Source organism: Dipodomys ordii, unplaced genomic scaffold (assembly GCF_000151885.1).
Source record: "Dipodomys ordii isolate 6190 unplaced genomic scaffold, Dord_2.0 Scaffold93, whole genome shotgun sequence".
NCBI classification, from domain to species: domain Eukaryota; kingdom Metazoa; phylum Chordata; class Mammalia; order Rodentia; family Heteromyidae; genus Dipodomys; species Dipodomys ordii.
The window spans coordinates 2,573,965-2,594,946 of NW_012267309.1; the positions used below are offsets into that span (position 1 = coordinate 2,573,965).

The 20,982-nt window shown below is 49.4% G+C and overlaps 1 protein-coding gene across 2 annotated transcripts; it reads right to left on the reverse strand.

Moving 5' to 3' along the window:
• Positions 1-4,454: 4,454 nt before the first annotated feature.
• LOC105993204 (chromosome unknown open reading frame, human C9orf89) lies at positions 4,455-16,524 on the reverse strand. Of its 2 annotated transcripts, XM_013026383.1 has the most exons (6): positions 16,416-16,524; positions 9,425-9,567; positions 7,183-7,336; positions 5,697-5,756; positions 5,435-5,506; positions 4,455-4,746 (listed from the first exon to the last, which is right to left on the reverse strand). In XM_013026383.1, the coding sequence occupies exons 1-6, from the start codon at positions 16,420-16,422 to the stop codon at positions 4,631-4,633; spliced, it is 552 nt and encodes a 183-aa protein (XP_012881837.1). In that variant the 5' UTR covers positions 16,423-16,524; the 3' UTR covers positions 4,455-4,630. The 2 variants fall into 2 exon arrangements, with proteins under 2 accessions (XP_012881837.1, XP_012881839.1); XM_013026385.1 differs by lacking the exon at positions 5,697-5,756.
• Positions 16,525-20,982: the final 4,458 nt, after the last annotated feature.

Sequence of the window (20,982 nt, forward strand, 5' to 3'; positions counted from 1 at the left end):
AAGGATCTGGTGTGTTGAGAAGTTATCCCTTTGAGGTTGGATCCAAGGTCCAACACCCACCATACCCAGCCTCCCAGACTGTATTTCCAAAGGCCTTTTCTCTCCCCAACTTTAATAGGGTGAAACCCCTATTTTTCTCATTGTATTGATCTTGACATTTAGGGGACCCAATGCTTTCATGTTTTATTTTTTTCTCCTTATTCACAGAGGCATATTTGGGAGGAATGTGCAAACTAGTTGATGTTGGTTGTGGCTGAGGAAGCAGCCCCAGCAGCTGCTTCCTGTGCTGCAGCCTGGCACATTGTCCTTCCTCTAGCCAATGGGTGCTGGGAAGCTGCTTTCAGTCCAAGGCAGCCCTACACCCCACACCCAAAGCCCTAGTCCTGGTTGTTCCCCTTAGGGCCTTGGCTCCACTGCAGGTTTGGACTAGGGTCCTGCCTTAGGGTTAGATTAAGACTGGGTCTTACAACCTTTTGACTAGAGTCCTCTCCCAGCCAGACACCCCTCTCCCCACCGCAGAAGGGGTGTCATATACACTTTCTCCTGCTCTACTAAGACCCTAGTGATCCAACTATGTTCCCCAAATGTCTACCTCCTGAGCACCCTTAGGTGCTCCCACTGAGGGAGCAGAACATGCAGCCTTCTTCCATTCTACGAGAGGATGGATATCCAGGACCCACCCAAGTGAGCCAGGGCCTGTGGCTAGTTAGGCCTGCAATTAGGGCTCATGAGCAGGGCCCCTGTAAGCCATCTGCAAAGGAGAGAGAACTCAGCGTGCAGGTGCTGACACAGCAGGAAATAGAAATAGTGATACCACACAAAAACAGTGTCAGCATACCCCTAAATCCAGGCCTTGCACATTTATGTGTTCATTAACCCTGGGGTTGTGCAAGAGGCAGAGGCATTTCTAAGCTTCAGCCTCATATACCCTGTGTGCCCGCTTGTCTGAGCCCTGCTTACTCCCTGCTCCATCCCCTCCATCCAAGCCTGTGCCCCATCCTTTCCAAACGTCTGGTGTTCGAAGCGTCTCCATCCCAGCATGCCTTGCAGTTTCTGCAGTTCTGGGAATGAGGTCCTTGAAGTGCCCACTGTTCTTATTTGGCTGTGAAAACAGGCACCTGGAGTAGGTGATAACTTATCTGGAACTTGAATTGTGAGGCCAGTGGGATAGAAGGCAAGGAGACCCCATGCAGAGGAAATAGCTTATTCCTTACAGAATCTCCTAGAGCTGTGGTTTTGTGGCATTCAGTGTCAGGATGGAGACTCAGGACCAAGCACCAGAGGTGGCATCAGGGAACTAAGGCCCTGTGGTGCCTTTTACTCTTCTGTAGACTTACCTCATCCCAATGGATGCTGTGGACATCAGTTGGCTAGGAGTTTGCAAACTCCCCACTGTGACTGCAGAAATCTAGTCAGGGAGCCACAGCCTAGAAGGACCCGCCAGGCAGTACTGGGGTAGGAAGTACCAACAGGAGAGGGGCCAGTGAGTGGTTAGAGATGTCTAAGATCTCAGCCACAGGCTTTGAGTCCAGCCAGATTGGGGGGTGGGACCCAGAGACATCTGCCAGCCACTGCTCATAGGCTGAGCTAAGTCCCACAGTCTAGTGTGTCACAAGTAACAAGAAAGCCATCCTGGAAGGCCAGATGGATTCAAGACCAGGACTCCAGCACATCCTGTGTGTCCACACTTGTGGGGACACCCTTTCCAGAGGGCCTAGGAGTCAGGGCCTCACAGGTCATTTTGGTAGCTCTGAGAGGATGTGTCTTCCTTGGTCTCAGGTAGGGATCAGCCCCATGACCTTCCCAGACCCAAGACCTGTGACCACACACAGGTCTGGACATTTCCATCCTTCAGCTGAAAGAAACTAGAATTTCAGTGGCCTTCAAGATTCCTCTTTAACCCTCTGTGGGCAAATCCAACCTGTGCATGCCCTCAATTCAAGTGTTACCGAGCCCTCTGTCACCTTCACTGTGTGTGCCACTTCTTACCCAGGTGTTAATGCCACCTTCCTATAAAATGGAAAGTTCATGAGCTTTGTCTGTGGGCACAGTGCTTTACCAGAGCCTTGCCCTGCTGAGCCACACTCAGGATGAGTGCCCAGAGTAGGGGTCCCATGCTACAGGTTGACAGACTGAGGCTCAGGGACAGGAAGGAAGCAGGGGAGTGAAGGGAGCTCCCCCTCAGAAATGGGGGCGTGGTGGGCTGGGAGTGTGGCTTAGTGGTAGAATGCTTGCCTAGCATGCATGAAGCCCTGGGTTCCATCCCTCAGTACCACATACACAGAGAAGGCTGGAAGTGGTGCTGTGGCTCAAGTAGTAGAGTTCTAGCCTTGAGTAAGAGAAGCTCAGGCACAGTGCTGAGGCCCTGAGTTCAAGCCCCAGGACTGGCAAAAAACAAGACAAAGCCACCTTTTCTCTCTGGGCATATGGTGTCATCGCAGGTGGGAGGCCAGAGGGCATGGTTGGCCTTTGCCTTCACCCCAGTTCTCTGAAGGAACAGTTACAGTGTTGGCTGTGTGGTGAGCAGGAGCCCCCACATTATTGCATTTCTCGCTCTCATGGGCTCCATTAACCTGAGACCTGAGTGGAGCCCCATCCGGGGAGCCTGGCCCTGGACAACCTCACCCCACATACAGTACCCCCTGTGTGGTTCCCCGCTACGTTAGAGCCCCTTCTACAGCCCAGTGCACATGCTCCTGGAAGCCTCCATGGAAAACACAAACTCATGATGATTCTTCTGGTTGACAAATGCTGTTGTCTCCTCAAAACAGGCTGATGGGGACAGCAGGAAGGGAGGCAATGAAGAGACAAACCTATCGTGCACCAAGGCTCAGAGGGTGGATTAGAGCATGTGCAGCTGGTGCCTTACACATGTCTGCATACATGTGTATGGACATGTACACATATGGTATATGTGCATGTGTATGAGCATGTACATGTGCAAACTGTGTTACACAAGTGCATTCGTGTGAGTGCTTTGGTATGTATGCTGGGAAGCAGGGATGGGGTGGGAAGAGGCACACAGAACTCCCTCTTGCTGGCCCTTTTGCTGCCACTGGTCTTGGCCCTGACCTCAGCTTCCTTATCTCTAAGGTGAGGGTAGTGACTCAGTCCCTGAGGACTAGGTGACAGCACAGAAGAGGGTGTTGGCTGCCTCCAGCCTTGAGCCCATAGGTGTTGCCTGAGGCTGGAGGGCCCTGGGGGGCTCTGACAATGGGAGCCAAAGGTGTCCATTCCCAAGGGATATTTCTAGAGCAAAGCCTGAGACTGAGGCGGGTAGCATGGACTTGAGAGGCATAGTCATGCTCAGTGAAAGGAGCAGGACTCTGCCCCACACAGACCAGTCCCAGCTCTGGGGCACATGAAAAACTGGCTGTGGTTATGGGGAAGGGGTGACAAGCCAGTGCCCAGGACCTCTGATGAATCTCTAAAGTATCAAGAAGGTTCAGCAGACGGCTTCATTCTACCTCCCACTTGAGCAGGGTAGCCCTTGTAGGTGAGCAACAAGACTGATGTGCTTTTATTCCACATGACTGCCAGTCCACCTTTAGTGGCTCTGACACCTCATCTATCCTGCATAGTGGCTGGGAAGTGGGTTCAAGTACCCAGCTCCATTGAGAGCTCTGTTCTTTGAACACACTGGCTAGCCAGGAGTGTGGAGAAGCTGGGGCTGTAGTGACTGGCCAAGGACTATAAGGTCAAGGGAAGAGGTCCAGGAAGGATGGAGACATGGGGGCTTCTTGGATAACCGTGAGAAAGCAACAAGGACAAAGTAGATCGGACTCCAACGTGGTTGAATGTCCCTTCGCTCCCTTTAGCTAAGTGACCCAGGCAAGTGGTTCCCTCTCTAGGCCATGTTTCCAACCTCAGTGGAGTCAGCAGGCAGGGAGGCTGTCAGACCAGGATTCAGAGCTGCCAGGCCAGCCAACCCCTGTCCATCCTTCCCCACAGGGCCTGAAGGCTGAACAGTGAGACCAGGTGACTGAGCCACCAGGGGGCACCAGATGGCCAGGAGGTTGAGATGCAACAGGGGAAGGACAATATGGGGACATGTGAGGTAGGAGGGAATGGAGGATAGTAGAGGAGGTCTGAGAGGTTGGGAGCAAGGGGAAGATGTCTGAGAGAGAGGGCACAGTAGGGAGACACAGAGAGAAGGGGAGGGGAAGGCCTGGCCCAAAGGCTGGACTTGAAGCCATGAGAGCCAGGCATTCATTGGTTGCTCAGGTAAATCCAAGCTACTCAGGAGGCTGAGATCTGAAAATCATGGTTCAGAGTCAGCTAGAGTAGATAAAATCAAGAGACTCTATCTCAACTGTGAGAACATCAGCTACGAGCATAAAAGTCAAGTAAGAACACGAGGCCCTGAGTTCAGCCCCAGTACTGACAGCGGCCAGTCAGAATCCTGTAGAGACTCTCCTGAGACAAAAGAAAAAAAAGAAAAAAGAAAAAGAGGCTGAGATGATATAAACATTTAATACATTAGGCACCTTGCAGGGTGAAGGTGATAAGCTTCTTATAGAAATTATAAATAGTGAAAAATAAGCATTTAGAAAAAGAAGTGCTGGCTTTGCAGTGGGCAGCCGGGCGATTCTTTGGTTGAGCAGCAGACGAGGCTCAGGGTCTGAGTCCATCAGAATCCCCCGAGGTCATCTGCTAAGAAGGCCAGCAGGTAGCGGCTGACATGTCTGTCGATGATGACTGGTGAGAAGCCGAGGATACGCCGGGTTCCTGGCAACACCTTGGGGTCTGGAAGACAAAGGGAAAGCTCGGATCCAAGAGCCAGCCATTATGGTGAGCTGTCCTGGCCTTGCTGAGTTCTGTAGGGGCCAGAACAGGCTGGGCACTGGTGCTGTCACTTTCTCATTCCCGCATGGTCATGATATTTGAGTTAACAGACCTGAATTGGGGCACATGTGAAGCCTATAGCTCTTGCCTGAGTGACCCGCAGGCCTTGGGCACTGTGTGGGTATGCACCTGGCCCCACCCCCTGAGGCCTTCCACAGGTGGGACAAACTAGGGCATCATGGGAAGGGGGAGGGAGAGTGGGCTGGACTTGACTTGGCACTGTGATGCCTTGTGGCCTCCAGTCATGGAACTCTACAGAGATTACAAGACCCAGGCTTTAGGGGAAGTGACCTGCTCAAAGACCCCATGTGACTCAAGGTCACCAGTGTGGCAGAACTCTTTAATCCCCAAGCCCCAGGTGTTCCCTCCTCCCTGAGTGTTGTCCTCTGATTCCCACCCAGGAGGGGGGGCTCCCACGCGATTTCTTGGTATCTCTTTAGGATGACGCCTGACTCCCTCCCACTGTGTAGGTGAGGAAATCGAGGCAGCAGAGAGGCCGAGGGGCCATAACGTGCACAGAATTCAGGGTCTTCTCCTTTAGCCCTGGCCAGTGGCTGGCCTGGAGCCTATGTGACCTGTTTGAACCCACCTGGAGGGCAGCAGTAGAGGAGGAGGGCTAAGCCTGCGGCCAGGCCCAGGCCTGCCAGGAAGCTCATGGGTCCTGGGGGAAAAGGAATGGTAGTCATTTGCCAGGTTAGTGAAAACCTCAGGGGCTGTCCACCAACACGAAGGTAAGAATGGAGCCCAGCCTTGGGATGGAGAAGCCCAGGGACCAAGACGGAGCCTAGAGGTGGGGAGGGGGAGGGAGGGAGATAGAGAGAAAAAGAGAGGGAGGCAGCCGAGCGTGTTACCCCGGTCACTCAGCTCGTGGCTCTCGCTGCCCCAGTCGAGCTCTGTGTACTCTGAGTTCTCTGGAAACAAAATCACAGAGCACTGTTAGTCAAGGCCTGGACCTGAGAGCACCCCCACGGGATACCCAAGGCTGCATCTACCTCCAGAGGCTGCTGGTCCCATGTGGCCCTGAGATGCCAGGACATAGTGCAGTTAGACCCTCAGGGAAGCCCCTGGTTTCCTGGCCACATAATACCTAATACAGCAGAGTATCCATGATGGAATCTGACTGCTATCTTCATGAGCTGTCAGGCCAGGCACAGGGGGCAGGGCAGGACAGGAAGCTTTAGCTCTAGATCTTCCTGTTGGACCTCTGCAGGCAGCCCACCTGCCAGACAGACCATGGGGGTACCTAGGAGCCATGGAAGCTGCTTTATCTCCTGAAGAGGTGTGGCTCTACCTAGCTATCTTCTGAAAGACCCCTGGAACAGTCAGCTGGGGTGAGAGGGCCTATCTGCCCCATCCTTGAGCAACTATACTGAGTCCTGAGAGATCTGGGGATGCATTATTGGGATGAGACTCCTGGCAAAGGGGCTTGGGCTAGGCCACCTCATTCCTCTGGCTGAGAACAGTATCCCTTACGCCTACCCCAAAAGGGTACTAGCATCCTAGCCTGGCTATGCCCTGCTCGATCCAACAAGCTTAGAGGGAGAGCTGGGGGAGCACAAGCCTCTGCCCAGCCCTCTGCACCCGAGGACACCTCACAGAAACACCACATATTTAAATTGGCACACAACCCCAATGCCTATGGTAGACAGGGTTACGTCAAGGCTGGAATGGCCTAGGAGCACCTTACACTGTGAGGACAAGGCTGACTTCATGAATATAAAGTCATCTGCATTCACATGAGGGTATAAAAGGAAGAAGACCAGATGTATGGGATGCAGGCTGCAGTGTGAAAACCGGCATAAGAGCCAGGTGCTGTGGCTCATGCCTGTAATTCTAGCTATTTAGGAGGCTGAGATCTGAGGATCACAGTTCAAAGTCAGCTGGGGCAGAAAAGTACCAATGAGACTCTTATCTCCAGTTAACTACTGGAGCTGTGGCTCAAAGTGACAGAGCATTAGCCTGGAGCAAAAGAGCTCAGGGACAGCTCCCAGGCCCTGAGTTCAAGCTTCAGGACTAACAAAAAAGAAAAAAAGAAAAAAAAAACCTGCACAAGAAGAGAGGTAGGGAGAGGGATGAAGAGTCAGAGGGATGGAGAGAGGAAGAGAGAGAGAAGGAAAGAGGGAAGGAAAAGGAGAAAGAGTGAGGCAGATAGACAGGCAGACAGACAGCAGTGCCTATGAGATTCTTGCTGGGAGGCCACAGGGTAGTCTCTGGGGAGGAGCTGTGCTGCTGCAGCTTCAGATGGACACCCAGGATGTCCAAGACATAGCCATCTGACAGAATGGCCTTCCTAGACCATCACTGGGCCAGTGGTGATGGTGGGGAGGTGGCACTTACGCAGGGTACAGCGGCTGGGCAGGCAGCTGTGCAGAGGCTGGGCGTGGATGTACAGGGCTCGGTAGAACTCCTGGCAGTGCCGCTCGCCTCTCTGCTGCAGGTGGCTCAGGAGGTCACAGAGCCGCACACGCAAGGAGGCCTTGGGGTTCCGGAACTGAGGACAGAGGGAAGAGCATGCTGGAGGGGCAGCTGTGGCTAGGGTGGAACCCCTGGCTCAGGATCCCAGCCTCAGTGTCTTCTCCAGGTATGGGAACCTCTAGTGCCCCTCACCACACCTGCATGGAGCCCAGCACTGCCACAGTTAGGGGCATTACTGCCAATCCTCACTTCCCATAGAGTAGAGAATGGCCAACTGAGGCTGAGACACCACAAAACAAGCATGGGGCAGGGGAGGTCACCCTAAGTGGTAAGACTCGGTATGACTTCCTGTGTGGCCTCACGAAGTCACTGCAAACCACTGAGACTTGTTTTTCTTTATTTGTAAAACATGAATAATAAATAATAAGTTGTAGGGTCATTGAAGAGATGACATAAGTGATAACTGCTATTATTTTACAGTTATAGGAACCTGAATCAGATCTTTGAAATACTAGCTGAGAAAAAATGGTTTTTTCTGATGTATTTGATGAGCCAGCATGTAGTTTTAAGGGTCAGTGGACAGGGCATTCTGCATTGACCCCAGGGGCCAGGAAGCTATGGCCTCGCGCTGCCCCCTGGTGGCTGTACTCATTGCTATAGAGGAGTAAAGTTGAGCCATACATCAATAAGGCTTGAGGTACCTGTGAGAAACTTCTTGAAACTTTTTGAAACTGAGCATGTGTAAGATTTTTAGTTATAGTAGTGAGATTATTTGAGCTGTTAGGTTTTAAATCACTGTATGACTCTCATAATGTGGCCAACATCTGAGCTGGTAGCCGTCTGGTTCTGTCCTGACCAACCTTACCTGTTCTAGGGGTCTCAAACTTGTGACCTCTCAACAAGTGGGGAAACTTTAGTTCCAAGACAGGAAGATACTCAACAGAACAGCATGGACTAGGCATGGACCACAAAAGCCTAACAGGACTCTGGTACCAACAGCCAGGCCCTCCATTGTCAGAGACCACTGCTAAGGAGGAGGTAGCTCAGGGCCGGAGTTGGAGTTTGGGGCCTGGCAGGCTCAACTCCCACCTGTACCCCTGAAGCCCAAAGCCTCTCAGGTCCCTCAGGTCCCCCAGGCCCGGGGAGGTAGTCAGGATTAGACCTCTTGGGACAGAGCCCAGGAACTGCCTCTCACATGCCATCCCCAGCACATCACATCTCTGCGGGGCCAAGCCTGATAAGGGTGACCCTGGGCACATGACTGCCTCTTAGGCCTCAGCAGCCTTCTTTGTACAGGCTGTGAAGGAGCATGCATGGCACCATTTACCAGGTGGGCAAGTCTGCACCACAGCGTGCAAGCACAGGACTCTCATGCCTACTGCACAGACAGGGAAGCTAAAGCTCCCAACACGACTATTCTCCCTGAGCTCTGCTGCGTAGCATAGGGCAAATCCAGCTCCTGCCTGCCATATGGTCAGAGGGGCTGGGCCTTCCAGCTCACATACTCAAGGAAGAAATGAAGAGAGAAAAAGTACTGACTTTGAACCTCTGTGTGGCATCAGAGTGATGCCAGGCCCAGACTTTAGACCCACCCTCTGTTTCCTGCTTCTGGTCTTACACTGCTATGTATGATTGTATGTTGTCACGTGTTGTGGGATGTGGTCACAGCAGGCAAGAGGACATGAACAGCGCTGATGTTCTGGGGTTACTTGGGGTCACTCGGCAGTTGTTTGGTTTTTTGTTTTGCGGGAGGGGGGGCAGTTGTGGGGATTGAACTCGGCCTGAATGTTGTCCCTGAGCTCTTCAGCTCAAGTCAAGTGCTCTAACACTTGAGCCACAGCATCACTTCCAGTTTTCTGGTGGTTAATTGGAGATAAGAGTCTCACGGACTTTCCTGCCCAGGCTGGCTTTGAACCACGATTCTCAGATGTCAGCCTCTTGAGTAGCTAGGATTACAGGCGTAAGCCATATGCACCCAGCTACTCAGGCATTTTTGAGCTCTGGTAGCCTTGGTATCCAAGCCCAGGTATGCCACCTGAGACTATCCTGGTGGGCCATCCCTTGAGAAAATGACTCAAAGCTAACTCCAACAGCTTCCCCCAGCCCAGAAAGAAAGGGAAATGGAGAGGCGGCTTGGGCTCCCCCACCCTCATCTCCTCAGCACCTTTTCGGCTTCCTTGTTGGTGAGGATCTGTGGGTAGTAACGGTTCAGCTGGAGAATGATCCTGTCCACCTGCTGCTCACTCAGGCGCCCCTGGCCTGTCAGGAAAGGTGTGTCCTGCACCAGACGGTCACAGTAGGTCTGATCTGAAACACGTGGGGAGCGCAGGACATGAGCCAGTGCAGCCCTAAGGGGGCCAAAGATGGCTCCCTTGGTTTTGACCTCTGGAGTCTCCACACATTGCTGGAAGGGTGATGAATTCCCTCAAGGGTATACCTGCCAGACTGCCGACAGCTCATGCAGTGGCCATCATATACAGGGAAAGCTACCAACCAACCAACTCACCTTGCCAAAAGATGGAAGTGGGCAGGCTTGGCAGAAACCCAGAAAAGGACATATTCTCCAGCTCCTCTTCTATGCCCAAGAGCTTACCACAGAAAATAAACTCAGAAGGGTGAATATGCCATCCCACAGGCACCCAGAATGCCATCTGAAAATAGGTAGCACCTAGGGAAGTCATACGAACTCAAAGAAGGCCCACTTCTGAGCAGTACAGCAACCCTCGGCCGTGTAGCTGCAAGAACATGAGGCTCAGGCTGGCCTGTGCTGGGATCACCATGGGACAAGGCAGTCAGGAAGGCCTTAAAGCTCCCACCACCAGCAGCCCAACAAACCATCCAAGGAAGGGCCTTACCCTTTGGTTTTTCTATCAGAAGTCATCATTAAAGGGGGTTGGGAATGTGGCTTAGTGGTAGAGTGCTTGCCTAGCATGCATGAAGCCCTAGGTTCGATTCCTCTTTATTACATAAACAGAAAAAGCCAGAAGTGGTGCTGTGGCTCAAGTGGTAGAGTGTTACCCTTCAGCAAAAGAAGCTCAGGGACAGCACCCAGGCCCTGAGTTCAAGTCTCAGGACTGGCAAAACACATACACACACATACACACACACACACAAACACAATCAAATCACCATTAAAGCACTTACATTGTAGATAACATGTTAGGTTTGATCCCAACAAATACACACACACACACACACACACACACACACACACACACACACTCTCCACAGAAGACAGATCTTTAAAGCTGAGGGGTAGAGAAGATATAAACAGGCATGGGGGGGGGGTCACAGGATCCTTCTGGAAACCTTATAGACATATGGCCACTTGTCTAAAAACTAAATCATGAATAAATAAGAACATCTGACAAGACCTCTAATTACTTAGAAGGTTTAATTCAGTAATCAAAACTGCCCCAAGAAGGAAAAGCTAAGACCACATGGTTTCTCTGATGAATTCTACCAAGCATTTTAAAATGAGTCAACACAAATCCTACCTCTTACAAGACATTGAAGAGGAAAGAACACTTCATAACTATTACATGACGTCAGAATTATGATGATACTCAAATCAGACAAGTACACAATAAGAAAATAAATTATACAGCATACCATTTATGAATATTAATGTAAAAATCCTCAACAAAATATTCATAATCCAAATTCAGCAGCATAGTAAAAGAATTATACGGATTTATTCTTTTTTTTTTTTGGGTCCGGTCGTGGGGCCTGAACTCTGGGCCTGGGCACTGTCCCTCAGCTCTTCAGCTCAAGGCTAGCACTCTACCACTTGAGCTACAGTGTCACTTCCGGCTTTTTTCTTATGTGGTGCTGAGGAATCAAACCCAGGGCCTCATACATGCAAGGCAAGTGCTCTACCACTGAGCCACCTTCCCAGCCCCATGGATTTATTCTTGATATGATGGTTCAAATACAAAAATAGGATGTAACAGATCATACTAACAGAATGAAAAAATATATAATTTCAATTGATGCAGAAAAAGAATCTTACAAAATTCACCACTTTTTCTTGATATCAATACTCAATTAATTAGAAATAGAAGATGCTAGGTTTTGAATGTGAATGTGTTGGAAAATTCATGCCCAATATAAGTGTTGGGAGGTGGAGCCTAGTAGGAGATGTTTAGATGATGAAGCTCTACCCTTGTAAATTACTGGTTATTAATGCTAGTTATAGGAAGTTTACCATCATATTCTTTCCTTCCCTTATACATAACAAGAAGGCTTTTTACTTCCAGAACTACTTAGCCATCAAAACTATAAGCCAGAAATTGTCTGTTCATTGTAAGTTATCCAGTGTCGAGTTCTCTCATGTTGCACAAAGCAGATTAAGGCAGAGGGAAATGTCTTCAACATGGTTCAAGCCATAAATTATATATATATATATATATATATATATATATATATATATCACAGCAATCACGCTGAATGATGAAAGCTTTTCCTCTAGAGACAGAAACAAGACAAGGATGCCTCCTCCTGCCACTTCCATTCAGTGTAATTGTAAATGCTCTAGCCAGAGCAATTAGACAAGAAAAGTAAAGGCATCCAAATTGGAAAGGAAGAAGAAAATTTATCTTTACAAATGGCATGGTTTTATATAGAAGAAAAAATCATAGTTGGGTACCTGTGGCTTATGCCTGTAATCAATCCTAGCTACTCAGGAGGCTGGGATTTGAGTATCACAGATCAAAGCCAGCCTGGGCAGGAAAGTCAGTGAAACTCTCTTATCTCCAATTAACCACTAGAACCCTGATAGTGGCACTATGGCTCAAAGTGGCAGAGCACTTTGAAAAAGCTCAGGGACAATGCCCAGACCCTGAGTTCAAGCCCCATGACCACCACCACCAACAACAACAAAAAACTTAGTCTTCTTAAAAAACTGCTAAGCTAATCAACATATGCAGTAAGACTGCAAGACATGAAGTCAAAACTGTTATATACTAACAATGAACAATTCAAAAATAAAAAATTCCATCTATAATGGCATTAAAGTGAACAAAATAAAAATAAATTTAATCAAGGAGGCAAAAAATGTACACTGTTAAAAAATGAACATCTAACAAAAAGGAAAGATGTCTCACATTCTTGGATTAGAGGATAATACTATAACAATGAGGACACAACTCAAAGCAATCCACAGACAATGCTATCTCTATCAAAACCCCAAAAGTGTTTTGTTGTTGTTTTGCAGAAACAGAAAAATCCATCCTGAAATTTATGTAGAATTTCAAAGCATTTAATAGCCAAAACAATATTTAAAAAGAATAATTTTGGAAGACTCCGAGTATCTGACTTTAAAACTCACCAAAGTAAAATACACAAAACAATGTAGTACTGAATGAGACTGAGCCCAGAATGAAACCTATATATGAGAATCTTTACAGTTCCATTCCAAGTGATAAGAAAAAATTCAAGCAACATGCAAATTCCTACTCTCCGGTGTTACTTCCCTATTTTTTTAGGAATCTGACTGCAAAGCTGAAACTGATTAGAAAATAATAATTGTTATATATTTGATATAATTATATTTTACATAATTATATAATAATAATAAGTAGTAGTAGTACTAGAGCTTGAATTCAGGCCCTTATTTTCTTGCTTAGCTTTTTTTGTTCAAGGCTGATGTTCTAACACTGGAGCCACAGCTCCAGTTATGAATTTTTGCTGGTTAATTGAAGACAAGGTTTCATGAACTTTTCTGCCCAGGCTAGTTTCAAACCATGATTCTCAGATCTCAGCCTCCTGAGTAGCTAGAACACACAGGACCAACCAATGCCCAACCTAGAAAATTCTTTATAGTTTAAAATATTTTTCCCCTCTTAGGAGAATTCAAATAGCTAGCCATCAAAACTAAAAATAAATGGAATTATTAAAGTCAACTCAGTTATTGCTATTAGATCCATTTTGTTTGTATGTGTCCAAAGTATAAAATGAATAATTATTTATATTCAAATTAATCTGTTTTTAAAATACTACTTAAAACTTTGACTGTCTTCTGGTTTTTGAAACACAATGAAAGTCTGGGGTTTTTTTGTGCAGATGAAAATACTTGGCAGCTTCAACTGTTCTTAATTCTCTTTCTGATGTGGCTGTTGTTCATTAAGACTTTAAGGAAAGGCGTGCATTCCATTGTCTTACATCTTCTAAGTCTACTTACAAAATAGTTAGTAGATGGATGATGAAATGGGATGCAAAGGACCTTTTGGAGTGACAGAAACATTGTTTTGATCTGCCTTGTCAAAACTTTTCAAACTTTATTAAAAATGAGTGCATTGCTTGTAAGTAGATAAACAAAATAACTGATATATTGGAAAAGGTGGGCCATTTTCTCTGGTTTCACCCATGGGGCACAGTATTCAAATGCGGTCTTTCTCATATCTCCATCCTTTTGGCTGGTCTTTCTTCCGCTTTTTGAATTCTCATACCATTGAAGCAAGCCATGCTCTATAGGGTCCTGTGTGGTCAGGACCCTGCACTAGTAAGTCAAATGTGTCCTCCAGGGGATTATGATGTAAGGGTGGGGTCCGCATTCATGAGGCTGCCTACCCAAAGGTTCTATCCACTATGCCTGTCCTCCAGAGGACAAATGGAGGGAGTTGTCCTGGTTCTCCAGGCCTACTCTTTGGGCCATCAGCCACCATCTCTGATCACAAAGGCGGCAGTTAGGGACTCCGAATGCTGGCTAAACCCTCACCGCCTATGTGGAAGATAAGACTCTTCAGCTGCCCCAGGGATCTGCCAAAGCTACATGGCCAGCTACATCTGGCAGCCTGGCTCCAGCACCTGCTGCCTCTCTCACTGGAAAGTTAAAATGAATCCTAGTCAAGTTCATGGAGAAATCCCATGAGCCAGGCATTCTGTAGACTCTACACCTACCTACCTCTGCCCTTCCTCCAGTTTGCAAGATAAGCATAACCACCACCCTCAATTTCAGACAAAGAAACAGAGGTATAGCAAGAAGACAAGGTATGTATTTAAGACTGCAGTCAGCTAGGCAGATCTGAGGTCTGGACCCAAACACAGGCATATTGGGGCTACCTCTTCATACCCAAATATCCTAGCTCTCCTGTTAACACATGGATCAGCCATGTAATAGGCTACATGAATCTGTCCTCTGCCAGACAGGAGCAGGCCCAAGACTGCTTATATCAATGTGCATAGGGATGAGTACACAATAGGCATGCACTAAAGAGTTCCACAATAAATGGGCATCAGTCCAATGCCTAGGGCAAGATCTGTTGGTGGACAGCGCCCTGTAGCAGCCTCCTCCCACCCTGTGAGCCCAGCAGGGCCTCTGCTGCCCACAAAGCATGAGTCACTGGAGTCCTGAGTCACCAGGCACAAGTAGCATAGCCCAGGGGCTGAGGCTGCCTGTGCAGCTCTGAGGCTCTCAGTTTCCTACATTTCCTGTGGTTCTTGTGAGCTATGCATGCAAAACCCATACAGGCAACCACTGGGAAGCCCCTGTCCAAGTGCCAGGCCCTGGTAAACAACAGCCAGGACTGTCTTCACAGGACAAAGGAAGACTCTCAAATTCCACATTCCCACTTCCTGTCTCACTGGCACCAGGATCATAGACCCCACCCACTCTAGCCTGAACTTCCTTCTCAGCTTAGACCAAAGCCTTCAGCCTGTTATTTGAGCCCCGGAGCATCCAGCCCCACATCCTTATTCAGCCCCTTCCTGCTTGGCAGCTCCTAACTACACCACAGTTGGGGACAGTGAAGCCTCCTTGAGGTTCCCCCTCCCCTCCCCTTATCCTACTGAGGTTACAACACTTGGCCATCAACCTCCCTCCAAATTGCTCTCAGAGGACCCTCTTACACCAGCACCCAGTACGGCTAAGATCACTCCATCACTAGGCAGCTAACTTATTAAGCACCTGTCCTGTGCAGACACCATCAGTGTTTGGCAGTCAGTGTTTGGCAGTCACTGGCTCACACATATGCTTGCTGGCAGCAAAGACTAGGGAAAGGCAGGCCCCCAGGCAGTACAGATGCAAAGTCCCTTCAAGTAAGAAACCTCAGATTACCTACTCCCTCCCTAGCATGCTGCCTCAGTCTCCACCAACACCCAGTTCATGGCAGGGCTCCATGGAGGCAACACAACTCTAAGTTATGCATCTCATGCACCCTGATGAACTTGCTTTCAAGTTGCTAGGAAACCAGGAGTCTGGACATGCATCGCATAGACCTGAGTGCTGGGGCCAGGGCTTGGTTCTCTTTTCCACTGACCAGCAGAGTAGCCAGGGTACCTATTCAACCCGATGTTGTTTTTCTATTCATACACAGACATCCCCATACAGTTATAGGTAGTGCCTCAGGAGGAACCTCAGGTGTAATATACGCTTAGAAATAGCAACCAGAAGCAAGAAGAGTTGACAAAGGGAAGCAGGTGACAACAGAAGTCTCTTCTAGCCTGGTTGTCTTGAAAGTCATCAGGTTTCAGCCCACGAAACCCTATTTTGGTACAAGCTATGACCAGAGAGGGCTGGGTACTTGTGGCTCCACTCTGACACCCTGGGTCACCTTCCACTACATGAAGCCGAAAAGTGAACAGAGCGACCCCACAGGACTCAAACAGTTTGCCATGGGGTCCTTCCCTGGCGTCTGAGCCTCCTGAGCTCCTCTTACAGAGCAAAGTCGGAAAGAAAGTGGGCGGAACCCAGCTCAGGAGTGGGCAGGCCGGGCTGGGCCCATCCCAAGCGGATGCGGGGAGTCCAGTTGCTGGCTCTGATTCGCCCCCGTCCTCTCTGGGGTAAGGGAATGCAGAGTCCCAGGCGCCCCCGGAGCAGCAGTAGGAGAGTCCCACGGGTACCACGCCGTGCCCAGGAAGGCAACCCCGATCTCAGCCCCAGCGCACCGCACCCCGCGCGCGGCCCGACGCCGCTGCGATCCACGAACGCAGCCGCAGGGCCGCGACCTCGCCCCGCCCCGGCCTCCGAGCTTACCTGCTGCTCTGCCTCTTCAAGCCTGCACCTGGGCGCCCCACTTCCCGTGCCTCCCAGCCCCCCGGCGCCCCCGGCCCGGCCGCGCAAAGCCCGGGAGCCCCCCGTCCCGCCCCGCGGGTGCACCCGCGCCGCCGCCCACAGCTGACAGCCAAGGTCAACGCCAGGCTGGCCCTGTGCCCACCTGTCATGGCGGCAGACACGGCGCCACCCCGCTGTCCCCGGCTGTCCGCCGCCCGGCCCACCGGCTCCGGTGACCGCCGCCCCGCAGGCTGGGCTCTAAGCCCAGCCTCTTCCCGCTAAGTCCCTCCCGGCTGCGACCGCGACGAGGCTGCCACCCTAAATACCGCCCCTCAACTAGCCACGCCCCTCTCCGTCCCGGCTGGGACGCTGCGCCGAGCCCGGAGCGCCGTCCTATCACCGGCCTTTCCCGGCCCAGTGTCAGTAGCGACTAGCGCAGAACTGTGAGTAAACCCGGGCGCTCACAGAACCACGCCCCCGACAGTGTCAGTTACCTCGCCACGTGGAACCCTGGGCCCCGCCCACGTCCGGAGGGCTGTAAGCCCCTCCTCTCGCTCTGAGCCACGCCTTTCACACAAGTCCCGCCCCCGTCTCCAATTAGCCAATGCGCGCCTCACTTGAGCCCTCCGGTTCTTGGTCCCGCCCTCCCAGGCTCCACCATTGCTAGCCGCGGGCTTGGGATCCTGGTGTCTCGGACTTGCTGGCCCTGCCAGCCTGTGGAGCTCCACCCTGGGCTATCGCACCCCACCTCCAAGATGAAGAAAATGAGACTCAGAGGAGATATGAGTCATTCAAGGTCATGTAAGTCAGGTATGGGGCAAAAGGCTTGTCTGAATCCAGTCCAGTATAGCCTTTCCTATATCAGCCAAAGTAGGTTTGATTTTTGCATCCGAGCAAGCGGGGCTTGGACAGTGGTGCCCAGGGGAAAGTTGGGACTGAAGAGTGCGACCCATTACCTGTTGAGTTCCCACTTGCAGAAGGGAACACCAGCCTGGCACTGTGGCTCTCACTAGGGAAGTCATTTAACTTGTCTGAGCATCAGTTTCCCGAAATGAGCGACCTCAGACAAATCTCTCCACCTGTTTCCCTTCCTTTCCAGCTCTGATGCCCAACAAAAGAATCCCCCAGCACTATATGATGCTGTCAAATGTGCCAAGTTGTGGTTAGGAAATGGAGCTGGGGGAGGCTGGGAGAGCAAGGCAGGGTTCTCAGCTAGCTATGACTCCAAGCATTTTGTTTTGTTTCCTTTGAGGCATTGTACCCTTACCTAGAATGGGGGAGCCTTACCACAAAAGTCCCTGTGGTCTTTGTGCCCTTCATCTTTCTGCCTCAGTTTTCTCCCCTGTGCTGCAGTTTATCTTCTCATATGAAGTACCTTGAGATTAGGTTGTAATGGCCTCTTGGACACCACAAACTCTCAGGCCCACTGGTGGTGGTCAATACACACACACACACACGCACACAGATGAACCCTACACACACACACACACACACACACACACAGATGAACCCTATTCAGGTTCCTCACAGGCCCAAGAGATTCAAAGCAAGTAAGCAGCAACTCTCAGTCTGCACAGAGGACAACATGCTTAGCCTGCCCTAGGTGAGGTGATATGCACTCAGCCTCTGAGTGTGTGTGGGGGGGGGCGGGGGGGGGTGAATCCAGGCTAGATTTCGCTAGATCTAGGACTTACCTCCTGTGGGAATGCTACAGAGCCCACTGGGGACACAGCCTAACCCTAGTCATTCATCCATCATACTGTATTATGGTGACTGGCATTGACCACCTCTACACTCATTTCACTCCTGAGGAGAATGTCAGAATCACAAGTGCTGGGACTGGGTGAGACAGGGAGGACTCCAAGTGCCGCCTACCTTTGGCATTGGCAACCTTTTCCTCTCTCAGGAAGACCAGCATTCTACCTTCATGTCTGTGATGTGCCATTTTCAAGACAAAGCATCTAACCCTGAGTGAAAAGTTGCTCACACAATTACTTAGCAGCTTAGTGACTGATTCCCACAACTTGGAAGATGAAGAGTAGGCAAATAGGTCATCAGAAAGGGGCATCAACTAGCATGGAGAAGATAAAATGTGCTTCCTAGCACATACTCATTTTACCAAAAGAGCCTTCCCCACAAGTGGAGACAGACCTTTTTCTAAAATTCAACCAATTCCAAAAGATGTATGTGTTAAAATTACTTAATAAAACTGAAGGTTGGTATTTTCAAATTAGAGAATAAATTGTTTGGTATAATCTCTCTCGGTGTCTTTGGCCCACCAGACACTCAATCACAGTTCAAAGCCAGTCTGAGCAGGAAAATCAGTGAGACTCTGATCTCCAATAAACTATCCAAAAAGCCAGAAGTGGCACGGTGGCTCAAGTGGTAGAGTGCTAGCCCTGAGCAAAAGAAGCTCAAGGACAGCACCCAGGCCCTGAGTTCAAACCCCAGGACTGGGAGGAAAAAAAAGGACAGAAAGGAAGAAATACAGACAGGATTACAGTGCCAGGGTAGCCTTGAGAGGCTGAGGGTGAAGACCTAGGCTGGAGGACATGGTGCCTATGGGCTGTGGGAGGCCGATGTGGCTAGAGATAACCATGACCAAAAAGGCAGTGGTGGCTGCTAAGGAAGCTGAATACAAAAAGAACAAGGATATTCCTTTCTCACTTGCCCACATGGCCAGAGGCCATCATGGGTCCTTCATTTATTCATTCACTCACTCAACAATGTCTCTTAAACATGCACCCCATCCAGAGGTAGATCATAGGGAAGGCAGAAGCTTTTCTCCAGTATTGAAGGATGCAGACACCTATCTGTGTGAAGAAGATTCATGCAAAGGAAGAGACCAAAAATGTCTGGTAAGACTGCTAGCCTTTAAGATGACCCCAGCAATCCTTAAAGCCTGAGTGATTCCTTCATGCCACCTCCTCCAGTGAACCAGGCTTGTCTGTGTGACCAGCAAAGTATGGAAGAAGTGAGGTATGCAACATCTGGGACTGGGTCACAGAAGCATTGTAGTTTCAGTCAAGTTCTTTTGAGTAGCATCTGCTATGGGGGTACTGGCCACCATATCAAGGGTGCTCAAGCAGCCCTTCAGAGGTGTGTGTGTGTGTGCGCGCACACGCAAGTGCACGCACGTGCATGCACACACACATGTTCATGAACGCATACATGCCAGGCTTGAACTCAGGACCTCATGCTGTTGTTTAGCTGATGCTCTACTACTTGAGCCACACCTCCAGCCCAGCTTTTTGCAGGTTATTTTTTGGAGATGGAGTCTCACAGATTTTTCTGCCCAGGCTGCCTTTGAACTGTGATTCTTTAAGTCTCAGTATCTTGTGAGCCACCAGCACCTGACTTTTTTGTTTTTATTTAGTGCTGGGGATGGAATTCAAGAACTTAGGCATACTAGGCAAACACTCTCACCACTGAGCTATACCCAACCATTCTACCTGGTTATTTGAATGATATTATTTTAGTATCTATAGCTAGTATGTGGCTGATTCCCATGTCTTTCTTTTGGTAACTTAGTTGTTGTTTTTTAAGTTTTTATTGCTTTTATAAAGGTACAGAGGTTTACAGTTAACAAGTCAGGTAACAAGTACATTTCTTTGGACAATGTCATCCCTTCCTTCACACTAGTAACTTAGTTTTGAGATGTGCAGAATTGGGGGGTGGTCTAGAGTGCTACATTTTGGGGTGGAGCTCACAGCCCACAGTTCTGTTGAGCAGTACCTCCTGCCCTGCAAGCTTGCACATCATTTTCCTCCTGCCTATCTACTTACTATGGCCATCTGGATACTTCTTTTCCTCTTTCCTTTTTTTGCAATGCCAGGATTTAACCCAGGGCCTCAAGCTTTCTAGACAAACATTCTATCACTTTAGTTATGCAGCCCCCACTCCCCTCTCTTTCTCTCTAAGAGAGAAAAAGATTCTAAGAGAGAATCTTACTACTTTATCTGGTATCTCCTTGAACCATTATTCTCTTTCCTCTGCTTCCCAAGTAGCTTGATTACAGGCATGCATCACTACACTCTGGACGTATATTTGTAACTCATATCTGAGAGCCAGAACCTTTTATCCTAATCCTCCCTTCCCCCACCTCTGCTCCAGTAACACAAACTTACTTAACTATGTGGGAACAAACACACAGTCATCACCCCTTGCTAATCTCCAAACCTTCACGTAGATCTCTAGAGCCCTAGTCTATCCTGTCTCAACTTCTGCCATTTTGACTACCACCTAACCCTGTTAGGGTTAAGGGCTGGGACCTAGCACAAAAAAAACCCTGAATGCTTTTTGTCATCCATGCCAAAGCCTGGCCAGAGTTGCTGAAGTCCCAAAAGAGGTTGAGTGGTTTCTTTGTGTGTGCATGCTGGTACTCAACCTTGAGCTCAGGGCTAGGGCACTGTCCCTTAGCTTTTTAACTCAAGGCTGGGGCTCTATCACTAGAGCCATAGTCCTACTTCCAGCTTTTTGGTGGTTAATTGGAGACAAGAGTCTTATGGACTTGTCTACCCAGGCTGTCTTTGGACCACAATCCTCTAATCTCAGCCTCCTGAGTAGCTAGGATTATGGGTGTGAGCCACCAGAGCCTGGCTAGTGACTGTTACCATGGAAGCTAGCTGCCATCAGCAACTCCAGATCTGAGTGACCAGCCTTCCATGAGACTCCATGCAGCCACTTCTGACTGCACACACCAACTGCAGGAAGGGATCAAGAACTCAGCT